The 20,174-nt window shown below is 34.7% G+C and overlaps 1 protein-coding gene across 1 annotated transcript in view; it reads left to right on the top strand.

Moving 5' to 3' along the window:
* LOC149804377 (RNA polymerase II-associated protein 1-like) overlaps window positions 1-20,174 on the top strand; it is a 126,438-nt gene that overhangs the window by 45,434 nt on the left and 60,830 nt on the right. Inside the window, exons 8-11 of the mRNA XM_089932272.1 lie at window positions 2,245-2,412; window positions 4,773-4,910; window positions 6,454-6,523; window positions 10,005-10,108. Coding sequence (XP_089788398.1) covers window positions 2,245-2,412; window positions 4,773-4,910; window positions 6,454-6,523; window positions 10,005-10,108 — 480 coding nt within the window. The remainder of the gene's footprint in view (window positions 1-2,244; window positions 2,413-4,772; window positions 4,911-6,453; window positions 6,524-10,004; window positions 10,109-20,174) is intronic.

Genomic DNA, 20,174 nt, shown 5'->3' with positions numbered 1-20,174 from the left:
AGAGGATTCCCCCAACCTACAACCATTTCAATACCAAACCAATTGGATATAAACGTGGGGAGTGAGAATTCCCCCAGCCTATAACCATTTCAATACCAAACCAATTGGATATAAACGGGGGGAGAGAGGATTCCCCCAACCTATAACCATTTCAATACCAAACCAATTGCTATATATACATGGGGAGAGAGGATTCCTCCAACCTACAACCATTTCAATACCAAACGAATTGGATATAAACGTGGGGAGAGGATTCCCTCAACCTACAACCATTTCATTACCAAACCAATTGGATATAAACGTGGGGAGAGAGGATTCCCCCAGCCTACAACCATTTCAATACCAAACGAATTGGATATAAATGTGGGGAGAGAGGATTCCCCCAACCTACAACCATTTCAGTACCAAACCAATTGGATATAAACATGGGGAGAGAGGATTCCCCCAACCTACATCCATTTCAATACCAAACCAATTGGATAAAAATGTGGGGAGAGAGGATTCCCCCAACCTACAACCATTTCAATACCAAACCAATTGTTATATATATGTGGGGAGAGAGGATTCCCCCAACCTACAACCATTTCAGTACCAAACCAGTTGGATATAAACGTGGGGAGAGAGGATTCCCCCAACCTACAACCATTTCAATACCAAACCAATTGAAGACTTGACCTTTAATGATTAGACCAAGACTTTGTGATGTTTGGTAAAAGAAAATTATCCAGTTTATTGTTGGTTATTCAAAATTGAACCTTTCATAACTTGATCAATGAATGGCCATGAAGCTAAGTCAAATGCTTTTTTTTTAAATTGATTGAAAGAGTAGTTCAGGTATATTGTGCATTTTGGCATATAATTTTTTTTTTAGTGTGATAAATTATGTTCTATCCAATGTTCATTTGCTTGTTGATACTTGCATATGTTCTGCCAGAGCTATAGCTCATTTCTTCTCAATGAAATTGAGAGTTAGCAGGGGCATCCACTTCCTAAAGATCAATTTTTTAAAAATACTTTCTTTTTTTATTAGGGATGGGCACAAAAACTCATGGAGCAGTCAATAATACTAATGAAATAGATAAGAATTCAGTTTGATGTTTTTAATTGTAGAACATTTATTCTGATGAATTTCATAAATTGTACCTTTGACATTTTATGTTAGCCTGGATTGTCTTAAAGACTTCATTGTTGTCTGTAACAATCTCCAAAGAAAAATCAACCAGAAACGTACGTCCATAGATAACTTTCAGTGTACTTTTGAAGCACTGTCTGTTTAGTCTGGGGGCCCCGTGTATACATACACACACACACACACACACACACTTGTTTAAACATTTGATATTTAAATTATACATACCGTAATCCAGTGAAGCTCAAAGTGTCAATATGTACACTTTGAAAGCAAGTTGGTTTTTATTGTTACAGGAGAGCATCTAATCTGTTAATTGTTATTTTTAAGTCATTTTGAATTAAAATTAACTCCATAACAAATAATCTCCAGCACTGCACCAATGATATTTCTTACTAGGTGCTCTTTTCCATTACCTAATCATTAAAGGTTGCAAACAAAAGCCAACTGTCTTTTGATCTCAGTGAGTTTGATGTATAATCCATTAGTTGTTTAAAATGTGAACGTCTGTTTTCATACCAAATTATAAAAACTGCCTTAGAAAAGTCAGTCATGTGTTTTACAATTGCAGGTAAGCTGTCAATTATTAGAAGCCATTTCTACTGATACTGAAGGAGTTTGTGTGTGTAAGATCGACAGAGATATATAAATGAGTGCATGTATACAGTTGTAGTTGTCTTGATTTTGTAAGGGTGTATTTAAATTATCAGATTGGCTTAATGAGACATTAATGGCAAGCAGAGTCAGTCACTGATAAATGCACACACACTTATTTCTCAACAGGAGAGAAGATGATGCCTCTTGTTATTTGCTTGAGTAATTTCAAATTGTTTATTATTATGGTTTGATTCTTACTATTTTCCATGTTAGATGGACAAATTGATTGGTATAAAGACTCAAGTCAAAACATGTTTCAGATATCACTTATATTTGATATCCAACTTGTATGGTGGGTTGGATATGACATTTATTATAATATGAACATTTGTCAAGAAACCCAACATAAACATAAATCTTCAATATCAACAATTTTATGAAATATTAACATAATATTTTAACTTTTATTTTAAGTTTATCCCTAATTTGAAAGTTTATTTCACTCATTTGTCTTGTAGATGGCCCTGAACCAAGTGTTTGGCTGGTATCAGGGTCACTGTGTGGCTGCTCAATGTCCACCACAACCTGAAGAGAAAACCACTGCTACTGCCAGACTCAAAATATCAAAACTTGATGAGGATGTCCAGGAGACAGATGCTGACATGTCCAAAAGGGACTTGATCAAGGTATAAAAAAAATCTTTTAATGGAGACCTGTCCATTTTTTAAACTGATATTATGAACACAGAGATAACAAATATTGTTATCTTCATCTCAAAAGCTTTATTCTTATGTGGACAAAAAGATAACCATTTATCATTATGTTATTAAATTATATTCATATGACAGATGCAGAGTGACAGTCTTTGGCATCATAACTATGGTAAATAGTACCACAGATCAATAAATAGTGCCAGATGCTGATGCATACTGCCAAACACTGAAACATAGTTCCATACTTGTATACTTAGTGCCATACTGATACATAGTGCCAAACTCTGATACATAGTGCTATACTTGTATACTTAGTGCCATACTGATACATAATATTAGCCAAACTCTGATACATAGTACCATACTCTGATACATAGTGTGATACTTTGATACATAGTGCCATACTTTAATATGTAGATACATAGTTTGATACTCTGATACATTGTGCCTTACTTTGACAGATACTGCAATACTCTGATACATAGTGCCATACATTGTTAAATAGTGCCATACTTTGATACATAGTGCCATACCCTGATACATAGCACCATACATTGATACATAGCACCATACTTTGATACATGGTTCCATACATTGATACATAGTGCCATACATTGATAGATAGTGCCATACTTTGATACATTGTGCCATACATTGATACATAGTGCCATACATTGATAGATAGTGCCATACTTTGATAATTGTGCCATACATTGATACATAGTGCCATACTGATATATTGTGCCAAAATCTAATACACAGTGCCATGCTGATACATAGTGCCAAACTCTGATTCAAAGTGCCATATGCTGATACATAGTGCCATACTCTGATACATAGTACCAATTATTCGCTTCAGCCCCATATAGTTTATTAAATGATGTATTCATATTTGGCCAAATAATATGCTGCAGACGAATACGAATAGTACATTTAGGTCAACCTTTGTGAACAGTAGACTCATTGTAATCAGCTCTGTTACTCTATCTGGTTAGTAGGTCGCATGAACTAGCCAGGCAGTTGGGTCTTGCTGTCTTCATACATTGCTGATTAGTAGTCACTGTGACTGTTGTAGTAGATGTAAAATATGTGTCATCTTGTTCAGTTTTTAAGTCATTCAACACTGGTTTTTGTGTGCAGTAAGAAATAAAATATTTAATAGGCCTACAGTCATCATTATGGAGAAGGATAGACCAACCTAGACATTTTTCAGTGTGATTGAGGAGGAAGAAAGCAAAGTAATGTGTACATTGTGCAAAATGGTTATATCATGCAGTGGTGTTACATCTAAGATGTTTACAACATCTCCGCTAAACAATCATCTGTCCTAGAAACATCCAGAGGAATACAAACAAGTTGCAGCGATCAGCAACAAATGGAGCAGTCAGTCACTATTTGTATTCATATTCAGCTGAATAGTTATGGGTTTCTATTCATATTTGACTGAACAGTTAAAACCATTATTCGGTACAGCCCTAATACATAATACCATACTTTGATACATATTGCCATACATTGATACATAGTGTCTTACTCTGATACATAGTGCCATATATTGATACATAGTGCCATACATTGATACATAGTAGCATATACTGTTTAATTGCACAAACTTACAAAAATCAAAACCCACCATTTTGAACGAAATTGAGAGATGAGGTGGTATTGTGCTGATCACATATCCGACACACATATCTCTTTCATACAGACACCTGAAGTGTGCACCCCAAGTTGAGTGTGTACCCTGCCAGTGTCCATTGAAAGTGAATCACATTCTTTTTTAGTGTATCAATATACAACCAGTGAGACGGAAGTATTTTGAAATGAACTGCTTTAAAAAACTGTACTAGGACATGCCACCTTGGAAAATCTTGGACTTTTTATGGGAATGCAGTTTATACAACAAATTTTCATAATGTTTCAAGAATTATTACATGTGTTATCTTTAGCCATTATTTTAAATACATTTTAGAGAATTTTAACATCTTTACATTTTATATTTTATTTTACTTATACCTCTATTTGGAAGTCTTTATTTTCCTAACTTTAGTGGAGTTAAATTTTACATTTATTTAACTTGACCTTTTGCTGGCATTACAGTCATTTTTGTCCTGAGATGTTGTAAAGGGCAACTGTATATATGCATGCATGCATCCATCTATCCAACCATCCATACATGCATACATATGCATGCATGCATCCATCTATCCAGCCATCCATACATACATACATATGCATGCATGCAGACAAACAGTGTGAGTGACTGACTGACATAGGACTTTTCTGACTTCTATTAAAATATCAACTGAAAACTTCTCTTCCTATTACCCCAGGCTCTTGTGGAGAGGATGTTTCTGATGAATCGACTACGGTATATCTTGGAGAAGACCCAACCACAGGGTCCTGCTGTCCTTAACATAATGGCAATCCTGACACGCATCAGCAGGCATTCCACAGAAATAGCACATCAGGTATCCATTTAATGCATTACATCTTTTTCCTTCAGATATGTTCCCTGATCACATAACTTATACGAATATAGCATTGGTAACCTTTGATGGGATTTGTTTTGAGAGTTTTCAAAGTCAGTGGATTTTGTTTGCTTTAAATTGCATGGAGAAGAGCCATGGATCCAAAAAAAGCAGGAAATGAGGGTTTAATTCCTCAAGTCCTGGCCTCATGACTGAAGTCAGTAATACACTAGGCACATTCAAAATTATCACAGCACTAGATATGCCTTATTCTTCTAACACTGAGGTGATCAAAGGACATATTTGAAGGAGAAAGCAAATTTTTTAGTCAGTTATGTTATTCACGAATACTTATGTGACCACATTACTTGCAAACCATCCCACACCTCATTGCAAATGTGAGCATTCTCACTGATGTATTGCTTAATCAAAACTGGTTTGCTGCTGGTGCCACCTATTGTGGTGAGGGTAGGTAATGGGTAAGAGATTCTACTCTTAGTCTATATATGGCATACAGACATAATCTACATGGTAGGCAGACATATTCACCGAAATTTGTATCATTCTGGAATTTCTGGATTCAAGAGGTAGTGAAACAATATTCCTAGTTTTCATTTTTTTGTTTGCATAAATATTCTCCAAGAAACATAATTTACAAAATGAATTTGCTTTTACCACTGATTCATATTAACATTACAGTACACAGTATTATTTATAAAGCTTTACCTTTCATATTGTGCTGAGGCACTATAAAATGCTACAACACACTACATGCATACTACACAACACTAACAGCAAAAATATCCAAGTTTAATTACTATGATTTCATCTATTTTTGTTGTGTAAAACAATTATATTTGTAATTATGTAAATTTTTGTAAATATGTAAAGTTTTGGATAGGGGAAGAAATCAGATCTTTTTCCATAGGAGAGTAATTATTTTGTCTTAGAATTGTGGTTGTAGTAACCACAAAGTTCACTGTTTCACCCTCCCGTCTCACCATCTCCATACTCTCTATTTCATAATATTACAAACAATATGTTTTGGTCAAAAATGTGATCGTATTGTGAGGAAAACGGGGTGGAAATGCATCAGTTGCTACTGAGACTGATTTTTTGTTGTTTTTGTATGGTTTAACGCCATTTTTCAGCACACGATAGGCTATACATGGCGGCCAGTATTAATGGTGGAGGAAGAACCCGGGAAAACCCCAGGAAGAACCACCAACCCATGAGACCCATGAGAAGCTACTGGCAAGCTTTCTCACATACCCACATTGGCCGAATCCGAGAATCAAACCCACGCAGACAGAGGTGAGATGGTAGTGATCCATAACGGAGAGCGCTTTAGACCACTCGGCCACTCGGGGCCCCTGCTACTGAGACTGAAAATCAATTCCAAGTTTGTATTGGTATGACTCTTGCTTTTTATTTATTTATCAATATTTACCACTAACTTTCAAGTATTCTCAAATAGTGTTTTAAAAATGAAGAAACGAATGTTTGCATATATACAACAATGAACATTTCATTTTATTCACAGCTACTGCACAGTTCTGGTCTGGTGGAACTGATTGTGAAAGAATTTCTTCCCTTGTCCTGGGAGGTTGAAGGTATTAATAACATTGGAAATCAAAGTCTTGATAACAGATATATTGTTTGATATTGTATGTCCTTTAAGCAACAGAGTATATGGATATTTAGTAGTTTATTATCAAACTTATTCATGTGGGGAATAGGTTATTGCATTCTCTTGCTGCTTGGTTTTAATCTAGAAAATGCAACAACCTTTTCCTTACATGATATTGAAGTTATTCTTTCTCTCTCAAGAAGATACAAATCCCAGTCACAACACATAATTGTAAGTTCCTTTATGTGGTTTTTTTTTATACCTTTCACCTGTGTAACTAAATAATCATTAATATTTGGAGAAAAATAATAAAACGTTGAACCCAAATCCCTCTAACTGATTCATAATAGTAGATTAAATCCATATATTACTAACAAATTCTTTATGGTATAGATTGAACCCATATCCCACTAATTGATTCTTTGTAGTATAGATTGAGCCCAAATCTCTCTAACTGGTTAATTATAGTATAGATTGAACCCAAATCCCTCATATTTATTCATTATAGTTTAGATTGAACCAAAAGCCTTCTAATTGATTGATAATAGTATAGAGTGAACCCATATCCCACTAATTGATTCTTTATGGTATAGATTGAACCCATAACCCACTAATTGATTCTTTATGGTATAGACTGAACCTGTATCCCACTAATTCTTTATGGTATAGATTGAACCCATAACACAATAATTGATTCTTTATGGTATAGATTGAACCCATAACCCACTAATTTATTCTTTATGGTATAGATTGAACCCATATCCCAGTAATTCTTTATAGTATAGAGTGAACCCATAACCCACTAATTGATTATTTATGGTATAGATTGAACCCATAACCAACTGATTCTTTATGATATAGATTGAACACATAACCCACTAATTGATTCTTTATGGTATAGATTGAACCCATATCCCACTAATTTTGTATCATATAGATTGAACACATAACCCACTAATTGATTCTTTATGGTATAGATGGAACCCATAACCGACTAATTGATTCGTTATGGTATAGATTGAACCCATATCCCACAAATTGATTGATTATAGTACAGTAAAAACTGTTATGAGCTACCTCTGCTGTGAGCAATTACCTGTCATTTCTGACCACAATCGTAATGCACAGCTCGATTTTATTATATAAATGCTCTGTTTTGAGTGACTACCTGCTGAACATAGCCAGTGACCATGATGTCTTGTCAAAATATGCAGTTTAACTCTACTATGAATGTCTGCATGGCATAAATGGGGATGAACTCCACCAAGCTTTATTTAATCTACTGACTGCTTATATGAAAAACAAAAAAAGAGGCTGGCTACCGGTATCTGAAATTTTGTAGATATACTTATAGTTTTTTATATAGAATTATTGTAAACCAGACTAAAGTACCTGTAGAATACACGTAGCCTGATTCCTGGCCTTATTGTAGCTACAAGTAGGATGCAGTATCCAGCTCTATGAATGACCCTATCGTGAGAATTGAAACAGACACCAATGAATTTTATGTAATCATTTGTAACAGCGATGGCTTGAATAGTAAGGATTGTTATGATCAAAAACTCTCTCAAAAAGAACAAACAAAAAAAAAGGATTATGCCTACTGATGGTACAGTCCATAAACCAGCTAATGTACATGTCATAAATTGCCATTGAAGTGCCAAACTTAAGGTAGTGGTCACATATATTGTTTGTCTTTAGAGTTAACCCGCATTGCCTGCAGATGAGTGGGGTCTTTGCCTATTAAACCAGCAAGTGAGAATTGTTTGCGGGATTCAGTTGATAGTGTTAAAGGCTTGTGATTTTTTCTTTTTTTTAATTGTATTCTCAATGTTACAGTGATTACATCCCAGTCACCCAGTCTGGATGAGATAACTGTTTCTTTTTATTTCATTAATTTTTGGATGTGCAATGTACATGTATAGATTTTTCATATTTTCCCAAAGCCCGGTCGAAACTGTCTTTATGTTTGATATTGTAACTGAGCACTAATAATGTTAACACTTAGTACCCTAATAACATTGGAAAAACCTCCAACTGGAATGAGACAAATTTTAACGCTGAAGAAAATAATTATTGTAACTGAAAGAAGTGAAAAAAAGAGCAGACCACTCGCAAAATAGCAGTTTAAAGGTTGATAAAACAAATTTAGGGTGTTATAAAGGAGAAGGAGTAAATCAGAAAAGATTTCATATGCTAATACATGTGCATGTGATCTTCAAATGTATATGTAATTTCATGTTTAATAATTGAAGTATATCTTTATTGCTATATAAATGCATACAATATTTTAGCAAGAACTTCTAATAAAGAGTAGAATATGTACAGTTATTGTGGTTATTTTTCTTTAAATTGTTCTGGAACTAGACCTTGGAAACTGATCTTTTTGTACAAACCTGTTATGAGAGACCACCTGTCTTGAGAGACCATTTTTTGTTGGCAGAAGGGGCAGTCTCTCATAACAGGTTTCAATGTATAGATTGAACACAAATCCCTTAATTGATTCTTTATAGAACAGACTAAACCTGTATCCCACTAATTGCTTCATTATGGTATAGATTGAACCCATATTCCATTAATTGATTCATTATAGATTAGATTGAACCCAATTCCCTCTAATGGATTCATTATAGTATAGATTGAATCCATATCCCACTAATTGATTCATTATGGTATAGGTTAAATTAATAATCCACTAACTGATTCTTTGTAGTATAGATTGAACCCAAATTCCACTAATTGATTCATTATAGTGTAGACTTAACCCATCCCACTAATCAATTCTTTATGGTATAGATTGAACCCATATCCCACTAATCGATTCTTTATGGTATATATTGAATCCATATCCCACTAATTGATTCTTTATGGTATAGGTTGAACCCATATTCCACTAATTGATTCTTTATAGTATATATTGAATCCATATCCCACTAATTGATTCTTTATGGTATAGGTTGAACCCATATCTCACTAACTGATTTGATTCTTTTGTAGTATAGATTGATCCCATAACCCACAGATTGATTCTTCTGTAGCAGATTACAATATTTAATGTATCATCATTAATGTTAATACACCTAGTTGTATAAATTGAACCCGTATCCTACTAATTAATTCTTCTGAATAGTCCATTGCTTGTTCCAATTCTGTATTTACAGAACTACTCAACTTGACTGAACAAAGTCACACTAAAATAAAGTTACTTAGGATTGCATTATGTTTGCTCTGTTTGTGTAAAGTGATTTTTCATGTTGAATAGTATACTTCAACTGAATACAATGACAGTTTATACATCCTGTATGTAAATTAGTATTTTACTGACTCTTAAAACTGACTTTTAATTTGTACTTGAGGTGAGGAGTTTTGTGACTATGGAACCTGTTTTCTATTTTTTACTTGTAAAACAGCAAACTATCCAGATCTGTGCAGTGATCACTCAGTCGTACTGTCATGTTTTTCAGACATTACGAAGCCCCTGTCTAGTGTGTATGGTGTACCTATTCCCTCAGCACTGAAGTTCATACGAACTATAGCTCAGGCCGGAAGGAACATGGCCTTCTTTTTGGTATGAAAATAACCATCATATATAAAATGGTGAATAAATGCTCTATGATATGAATGGGCCACTGCTGCTATTCAAAGGTGAGATGCCTTATCAACATGGCCTATTGTCAGTGGTATATTTCACAAGCACTGGGTCATTTCTGTACAGTGGGCCACTACTCCTATCCAAAGGTAAGATTCCTTATTAACATGACCTATTGTCAGCAGTGTCTCTCAGTAGCACTGAGTAATTTCTGTACAGTGTGCCACTACTGCTTTCAAAGGTAAGATTCCTTATTGACATGACCTCCTGTCAGCAGTGTCTTTCACAAGCAGTGGGTCATTTCTGTAAAGTATGTACACGTAAACCAAAAGAATGTGGCAAGTTTGATTATTCAGTAGAATGTTCAGTAATTTTTCATATAACATGGTTAGAGTATGAGAAAGGATAGTATATTCGATGAACTTCTTTTATTTTCCAGTTAACTCAGAAATTTATCCTTTCATGGCAGAGGCATTTTGTAACACCCAGTATGGAATCAACCAATGAATTTGACATGAAGTGAAATCAGTAACACCATTGTCCCCTCCCAGATTAACCCAGCCAACCACCATTAATTCTATTAAATTGTGTGTATAACAGCATTACAGTTCTTCTATCAACATGCATTTAAACTAGTGAAAATTTAGGGCATCAGCTATTGTCCAAAAACGTGTATTTAGATTCTCATAGTTCATTGGTTTGCCTGCATCTTCCTTCTGCCATGTGCTTATGAAAATCCATGTTGTAGGTTACCTTGCTTACCAATTGTACCATTTTCTTTCATTGATATCATCCATTTTGTTTCAGTGATAATGTCCATTAATGTCAATTATATTAATTCATGTATGCCCATGTGTGTGAGGTCGCTCTTCCCATCTATGTACAGTTATAACAAACTTACAGCAGTAGCCCATGTGTGTGAGGTTGCTGTTCCCATCTATGTACAGTTATAACAAACTTACAACTGTGGCCCATGTGTGTGAGGTTGCTATTCTCATCTATGTACAGTTATAACAAACTTACAACAGTGGCCCATGTGTGTGAGGTCGCTATTCCTATCTATGTACAGTTATAACAAACTTCCAACACTGGCCCATGTGTGTGAGGTTGCTATTCCTATATATGTACAGTTATAACAAACTTACAACAGTGGCCCATGTATGTTAGGTTGCTATTCCCATCTATGTACAGTTATAACAAACTTACAACACTGGCCCATGTGTGTGAGGTCACTATTCCCATCTATGTACAGTTATAACAAACTCACAACTGTGGCCCATGTGTGAGGTCACTATTCCTATCTATGTACAGTTATAACAAACTTCCAACACTGGCCCATGTGTGTGAGATCACAATTCCCATCAATGTACAGTTATAATTTCAATGAGAATCAAACTTACAACAGTGAAAATTGATGCCACAAACTGCTACAATGAAGAAACCTGTGAGAAATTGTTTCATTTAACAGGTCATCACTAAAACTGTATATATGGTTCAGGGGAAGTTGTGTTGCAGTAGCATTGATGATGCTAGTTGTACATGACTACCCAGCTCATTTGCTTACATGGCTGGAACAAAGATCAGAGGCAAGGTTATTGCTTATTAAACCTTCTATCCTTAAACTGTTGCTGTTGTGGGGTTTAATGCCATTTTTCAGCACAAGATAGGCTATGCATGGCAGCCAGTATTAATGGTGGAGGAAGAACCTGTGAAAACCCCGGACCCACGAGAAGTTACTGGCAAGCTTTCTCACATACCCACATTGGCCGAATCCTAGACTCGAACCCACACAGACAGAGGTGAGATGGCAGTGATTTGTAACGGAGAGCGCTTTAGACCACTCGGCCACTCGGGGCCCCCTCCTTAAACTGAATGGTATTACTATTCTTTATGTAATAAAAGTTCAGTTAAGAACAAATTTAGTAGAACAAATACAAAAAGGATATGGGATAGGAAAACTCTTAAATAATTATGGGGAAATCAAATTTTGTCCTTCCCTCCCTGATATTACAATGGATTTGGCACTAATATCCAAGTACACATATGCTGCTATTCTGCTGTATATGCAGTTCTTCTGTACACAAATTGGAGATTCCAACAAATTTTATTTACAAGTTATTCTTATGTTTAGTTACCTTGCTTCATCTAGGTGAATTTTATTGGCTTATTTCTTGTAATAATTATTGCCTTTATTTAAATCTTCATTTTGATGAAGTAAACTTTGTTAAAACTGTCTCTGCAAAAGTAACTTTGCCACCAAAAGACACTGATGAATTTTCTACATTATGCAAAGCTACAAATCTCACCTGCCATTTTTGTTTTATGCTCACTCATGACACAGTTCACATGAAAAATGGGGCATTTACATTTTCTTCATATTATAAAGTATGATTTTCTTTCTGTCTCTCTTATAGTTGTTGCAAGGAAACAGGTCAACTCAAAACAGGGCATTTACAGAGATGCCAACTCCAATTTGGTTGGAGCAGCTCAGAGAATTAGATCATCCTTTTGAGAAAAATCTTAGCTTTAATCAAAATACAAAAATCTCTGAACTTCTGCTCTTCGGAAATGCGTTAAATCATTTGGCTTTCTTGTATGGTGAAGCAGACATCTTTTCTTCATAATGTATTTGTTGATTAGGAAAACATAAGAGCCAAGAGGAAATGGAAAGCCCTTGATTCCATTGGTCCAATATTAATTTATTCCTGCACTTTCATTGGTCAAATTTGAATCTTGCTATTGTTTTTGTTAAGTCATTCTCCTTTTCGTTTGAGTAAAACAGTCGTCTGATGGCTGTTAACTCTTGGAATTTTCTAAAAATGCCATTGCCTGAGTTTGATCAGCAACCAGATGAAAAAACAGAGAAAGCACAAACAGAAATTTTGTGCCAGGTATTCCATAGAATTCCCTGGAAACAGAAAATCTAAACTTGGATGAAATTTACATATTGGACATGATATAGGGACAGACGTTAAGATAGCTAACAAAGGACAAACATATTCAGAGAGACACACTAACTTCAAAGCACAAGAGCTACACACTTTCTAGAAAGAGTCGTAGCAGTATTTGAAAGCTCTAAAGTTTATTTTCTATGGCTGAAAATGGTCTGTCAGTTATGAATGCAGGAATAGTTTTTACAAACTTTCTTATAGAAAATAATCAACTGCTTGCCATTGCTGACGAAGTCGTGCTCTGATTTGCATGAAATATCCAGATGCAGCTGTTGCCAAGAAATACAGTTATGGCAGAACAAAAAAGGTGCAATTATTAAAGTATTGATAACGGAAGATGTGTCTTGTGTGGCTGAGCATCTTAGCAATGGACAGTAGTAAATGCATAACTGTAAAGCCTACCATGTGAAGGACAAAGTAGTTGATGGGATTTCTCTGAATGTACATTTTATTTGCATTCAAGCGGACAATGGATTTATTTTATGGATCATGGATGTGTTTTCATATTATAAGAAAGGTAGACATTTCTTTGCATTATGAGAGATGGGTTGGTTTATTTTGTTGTAATTATGTAAAGTTCAGTTGCTAAACGAAGGTGCATGAGGGTAAGTAAAAATAAAATGTCTAAAACATGCATTTACATTGAGACTTTCCCCAATTACAAACAAATACCTCTGTCTGCATGGGTTCGAGTCTAGGATTCAGCCAATGTGGGTATGTGAGAAAATTTGCCAGTAGCTTCTCATGGGTCGGTGGTTCTTCCTGGGGTTTTCCGGGTTCTTCCTCCACCATTAATACTAACCGCCATGCATAGCCTATCGTGTGCTGAAATATGGCGTTAAACCCCACAACAACAACAACAACAACAAACAAATACACCAAATCTAGTCTCTAAACATGAACTACTGAAACTGCATCTGCTAAAGTATGAAATCCATCCTAATTGGCTTACAACTGAAATCTCAAATGCCTTGAAAAATGAGACAGTTCAAGACTATGGGGAATTAATGCATAATACAACGTATGGAGAAAACAAGCTAAAATAACTTATTGTCAGTCAGCACTTGAAAACAAAAAGAACTCAAATTCTGTTTGGAAAGTTTTCAATGAACTCATTGAGGGAGCTTACAAAGATCAAAACAATAAAATTCACTAACTTCTGGTTAATGACACCATTGTCACTGTTGATGTAAATATTACAAATGTGTTCAACTATTTTTTTCATCAATATTGCACAGAAATTAAAAGAAACCAATGCTATAAAACTACTTTGATAATTTGAGAAAGTTCTGCACCAGCAAAATCCCAGGGAAGGTATGTTTCTGTATCCCAACAGTGTCTTAAAAACTTTGCTAAAAATGACTCATTGAACTTGATGCCAAGAAAGCTACAGGACTTGATCAGATTAATCCATGACTTATAAAAATCATGTCTCAGATATTTCAAATAGCATAACATTCATAATCAATCTAAGTATTGCAATCTCATCTCTCCCCATAATATGGAAAACTTCAAAAGTAATGCCTATTCATAAATCCAATTATAAGGAAAATGCAGATAACTACAGTCCAATTTCGAAATTGATTTAAAAACATGCCCATGACTCATTCATATCATAGTTAACCAAACACTCACTGTTGCACCCAAACCAATCAGGCTTAGACAGAATCATTCATGTGAGATTCCTTTATCTCTCTAAATTTATACACTGCTCCAGTGGTCTAAATGGTTAGAGCATCCACCTTGGATGAGGGAGGTCACAGGTTCAAACCCTGGCTGATTCATACCAAATACTTATAAAAATGCTACAGGCATTTACCTTGCTTTGACTCCACATTAAGAGGTTAGTGTTAGGACTAGTCTGCCTGGGGTCAGGATAATGTGACTGGGTAGGACATGATACTACATGTCTGCAGCAAGATGTCCTGGGAGCTAGACATCACTATAAACTGCCACACTGCAGACATCATAGTGATGTGACTGAAAATTTGGATATAAATTTACAAATAGTCTGTCATGATAGAGTGCTTGGTGTTTTTGTAGATAGTTATCTATCATGGACTGAACATATAAAATATATTGGTAAAGAAAGTTAAGTCAAGTTTATGGGTTCGCAGTAGGAGGATACATTTTTTCTTATGTACAGCTGTATATCGATTACTGTAATACAGTATGGGGTAAGTCAGATGATAAAAACATTGCAAAGGTATCACATCTTCAGTATCAGACTAAACAGAAAACAAGGAAAGTTTAACTGATAAGTTAAAAATATTACCTGTTAAACACCGAATCCATTTGCAAAAAAGTATAAAAATGTACAAAATATCCAGTAACAGTGCTTAAGTCTATTTACAGTCACAATTCCAGTATTGGTTACCTGGTAGCACTCCACTCCTTAGATCCATATTGACGAAACAGTACGAAATTCCCAAAACATATAAAGAATTATTCAAAAGAGTTTCCAGTACACTAAAACTTTACTCTGGAATAGTATTCCAGTTGAAATAATGCCCATTCTCTTTCCTTTTCTCAAACCCAATATATTCAGTGACTTAAGAAATGTAGTTAGAATGAGAATGAAAACAACTTTATTTGTATTTATAAATGCCTGTTGTCATCATTAAACATGCTACCCATCTGATTCATACTTATTGCATGTATGGTTTCTGTGTATCTGATTTTTTTACGTTTCCCATATGAGTTCACTAAAACTTTCCAAAGAGAATTAGAGCTGCTTTTATTGTTTTTAAGATTTGTTTTACATTAGGAATGTCCATGTGGAGGATAGAAAAGAATATGAATATTTTTGTATATGCAAGGTACATTTAGTTCTTCAGCTAATTTATTATTATTGTAATTTGTGTCCCAAACATGGCTTCCATAGCAGAGTGGTACCAGATCTCGGGTTGTTTAGATCATATATTATTGTCCTAACACAAATCAAACACCTTCTGCTGCAGTGGCAAGACAGGAAGTGGCTGTGCACTCTGAATATGGTTGATATGACCTGAAAATTTGAATCAACATTATCAACTTTTAATAAGAAAGTATGTATTTTGTTAAATATTTCTTCCAAACATTCCTCATAGCTTTAGCTAGATTTGCCTAGGAAACTTCTACATGTAAGGCCATAGCCGAGTGTGGGACCCACAGGATTGCCTTCACACAAGTATAAACACATAATATCCATTGTGCTGCCATTATGTTAAGAGAGGCTCATCCTGTCATGCTTCTATAGGGTATTGTGGGTAGATGTTAGATGCTCATGCATTTCTTCCTCTTTCGAATTCTCCTAATGTGAATAAATTGAGGTAAATGTATTTGACAGAGGAAAGAAATTTTGTTGTAAATTATGTTTCTCAGAGAATACATATCCAATCTTATCCCTATCAATCCATGCCACCCTGCCCCACAAATGCAATCATCCTGTTATAAATTTTGCTCAAGCTTAAATTGGTAATTATCCAGGATGTGTGGGCAGGGAGGTAAGCTGAAAGATTTACTTCCCTTCATCTATTTGAAATAAACTAGCTCACACTGGCACTTTGTGCACATTGTGACAGTAATTATGTCATCTGCTTGGTCAAACTGTTACTGCTTCTTGCTATGATACATTTTGAAAAACATTATAGCAAATAACAATATTTCTTTCTTGATTATATGTAGTAAATGACAGTCTTTCTTGATTGGATGTAGCAAATGAGTTTCATTCTTGCTAGATTTTGCAAAGGACATCATTTTTTTTTATTGGATCTAACAATCAGGCATTGCTTATGATGATCCTTCTTGATCAGATGTAGCAAATGACAATCCTTCATGATTAGATGTAACAAATGACAATCTTTATTGATTGGATGTAGCAAATGACATCTTTATTGATTGGATGTAGCAAATGACAATCTTTATTGATTGGATGTAGCAAATGACAATCTTTATTGATTGGATGTAGCAAATGACAATCTTGATTGATTGGATGTAGCAAATGACAATCTTTATTGATTGGATGTAGCAAATGACAATCCTTCTTGATTAGATGTAGCAAATGACAATCTTTATTCATTGGATGTAGCAAATGACATCTTTATTCATTGTATATAGCAAATGACAATCTTTATTGTTTGGATGTAGCAAATGACAATCTTTATTGAGTGTATGTAGCAAATGACAATCTTTATTGATTGGATGTAGCAAATGACAATCTTTATTCATTGGATGTAGCAAATGACATCTTTATTCAGTGGATATAGCAAATGACAATCTTTATTGATTGGATGTAGCAAATGACAATCTTTATTCATTGGATGTAGCAAATGACAATCTTTATTGACTGGATGTAGCAAAATGACATCTTTATTCATTGGATGTAGCAAATGACAATCTTTATTGATTGGATGTAGCAAATGACAATCTTTATTGATTGTATGTAGCAAATAACAATCTTTATTGATTGGATGTAGCAAATGACAATCTTTATTCATTGGATGTAGCAAATGACATCTTTATTCAGTGGATATAGCAAATGACAACCTTTATTGTTTGAATGTAGCAAATGACATCTTTATTCATTGGATATATTAAATGGCATCTTTATTGATTGTATGTAGTAAATGACATCTTTATTGACTGGATGTAGCAAATGACAATCTTTATTGGTTGGATGTAGCAAATGTTGATCTTTATTGATTGTATGTAGCAAATGACAATCTTTTTGGATTGGATGTAGTAAATGACATCTTCATTCACTGGATGTAGCAAATGACAATTTTTATTCACTGGATGTAGCAAATGACATCTTTATTCACTGGATGTAGCAAATGACAATCTTTATTCATTGGATTTAGCAAATGACATCTTTATTCATTGGATGTAGCAAATAACAATCTTTATTGTTTGGATGTAGCAAATGACAATCTTTATTGATTGTATGTAGCAAATGACAATCTTTATTGATTGGATGTAGCAAATGACAATCTTTTTTGATTGGATGTAGTAAATGACATCTTTTTTCACTGGATGTAGCAAATGACAATCTTTATTCATTGTATGTAGCAAATGACATCTTTATTCACTGGATGTAGCAAATGACAATCTTTATTGATTGTATGTAGTAAATGACATCTTTATTCATTGGATGTAGCAAATGACATCTTTATTCACTGGATTTAGCAAATGACAATCTTTATTCATTCAATGTAGCAAATGACAATCTTTATTGGTTGGATGTAGCAAATGACAATCTTTATTGATTGGATGTAGCAGATGACAATCTTTATTGATTAGATGTAGCAAATGACAGTCTTTCTTGAATATAGATAGCAAATGACATCTTTATTGATTGTATGTAGCGAATGACAATCTTTCTTGCCTGAATGTTACAGTCAATTGTAGCAAATGTTATAATGTAGCAAATGACATAATCTTTCTTGTTTTGATTGGTAGTGACCATGACAGTCTTTCTTTATTCAATATGATAGTGGAAGTCTTTCTTGATTAGATATGGTAGTGGCAGTCTCTTGATTATATATGGTAGTGGCAGTCTTTCATGATTGGATATGGTAGTGGCAGTCTTTCATGATTGGATATAGTAGTGGCAGTCTTTCTTGATTGGATATAGTAGTGACAGTCTTTCTTGATTGGATATGGTAGTGGCAGTCTTTCTTGATTGGATAGGTAGTGGCAGTCTTTCTTGATTGGATATGGTAGTGGTAGTCTTTCTTGATTGGATGTGGTAGTGGTAGTCTTTCTTGATTAGATATGGTAGTGGCAATCTTTCTTGATTGGATATGGTAATGGCAATCTTTCTTGATTGGAGTTGATAGTGGCACTCATTCTTGATTGTATATGGTAGTGGCAGTCTTTCTTGATTAGATATGGTAGTGGCAGTCTTTCATGATTGGATATAGTAGTGGCAGTCTTTCTTGATTGGATATAGTAGTGGCAGTCTTTCTTGATTGGATATGGTAGTGGCAGTCTTTCTTGATTGGATAGGTAGTGGCAGTCTTTCTTGATTGGATATGGTAGTGGTAGTCTTTCTTGATTGGATATGGTAGTGGTAGTCTTTCTTGATTAGATATGGTAGTGGCAATCTTTCTTGATTGGATATGGTAATGGCAATCTTTCTTGATTGGAGTTGATAGTGGCACTCATTCTTGATTGTATATGGTAGTGGCAGTCTTTCTTGATTAGATATGGTAGTGGCAGTCTTTCATGAGTGGATATGGAAGTGGCAGTCTTTCTTGATTGGATATGGTAATGGCAGTCTTTCTTGATTAGCTATGATAGTGGCAGTCTTTGATGATTGGATATGGTAGTGGCAGTCTTGCTTGATTGGATATGGTAATGGCAGTCTTTCTTGATTGGAGTTGGTATTGGCACTCATTCTTGATTGGATATGGTAGTGGCAGTCTTTTTAGATTGGATATAGCAGTCAAGAGTCGCCAGTAACAGTCTTTCTGGAATGGAAATTGCAAATGATATAATCTTTCTTTCTTGATTGGATATATTCAAGTGCAGAAAATAAGATTGTAGATGTCTATATCTTTGTTGATCACAGCACAGTTTGCAGCTGCATATTTGCAGCAGTAGGCAGTAAACCAGAGCAGCCATTTGACTAATTGATGTAGCTGCCATCTAGTGGCCATGGGCGTTTACTCTGGATAGCTGTAGAGGAGCATTTCATTATTGTTTATTAGGATTAAAGTAATTTCTGAATAGGTCATGAATCAGTAGAAGATTTTTAATATAACTAAACCTACCATTGACCTCTACTTATTGTTACAAAGAATAAACCTGACACAGAGTATGGCCACCAGTAATATATGAAATGGTCCATTATTTCTTTGAGTATTGATATCAACAATTTAGAATTGAGGCTTAATTAGTGCTAATTGAGTAATTTAGAAATAGTATCATATACAGTTCTGAATATTTAGATGTGATGTTTAGAAACAGTCCAGAATATTTAGATGTGACAGCTTATTCAAGTCTTGAATATTTAGGTGTCATACATACAGTCCTGAATATTTAGATGTGATAGTGTATACAGTCCTGAATATTAAGGTGTCATATATACAGTCCTGACTATTTATGTATGA

This window comes from Sinohyriopsis cumingii, chromosome 2 (genome assembly GCF_028554795.1).
Source record: "Sinohyriopsis cumingii isolate HCF-2022 chromosome 2, ASM2855479v2, whole genome shotgun sequence".
Classification (NCBI taxonomy): Eukaryota; Metazoa; Mollusca; class Bivalvia; order Unionida; family Unionidae; genus Sinohyriopsis; species Sinohyriopsis cumingii.
The sequence above is the reverse complement of the archived record's forward strand: the minus strand, read 5'-3'. Positions and strand labels throughout refer to the sequence as shown.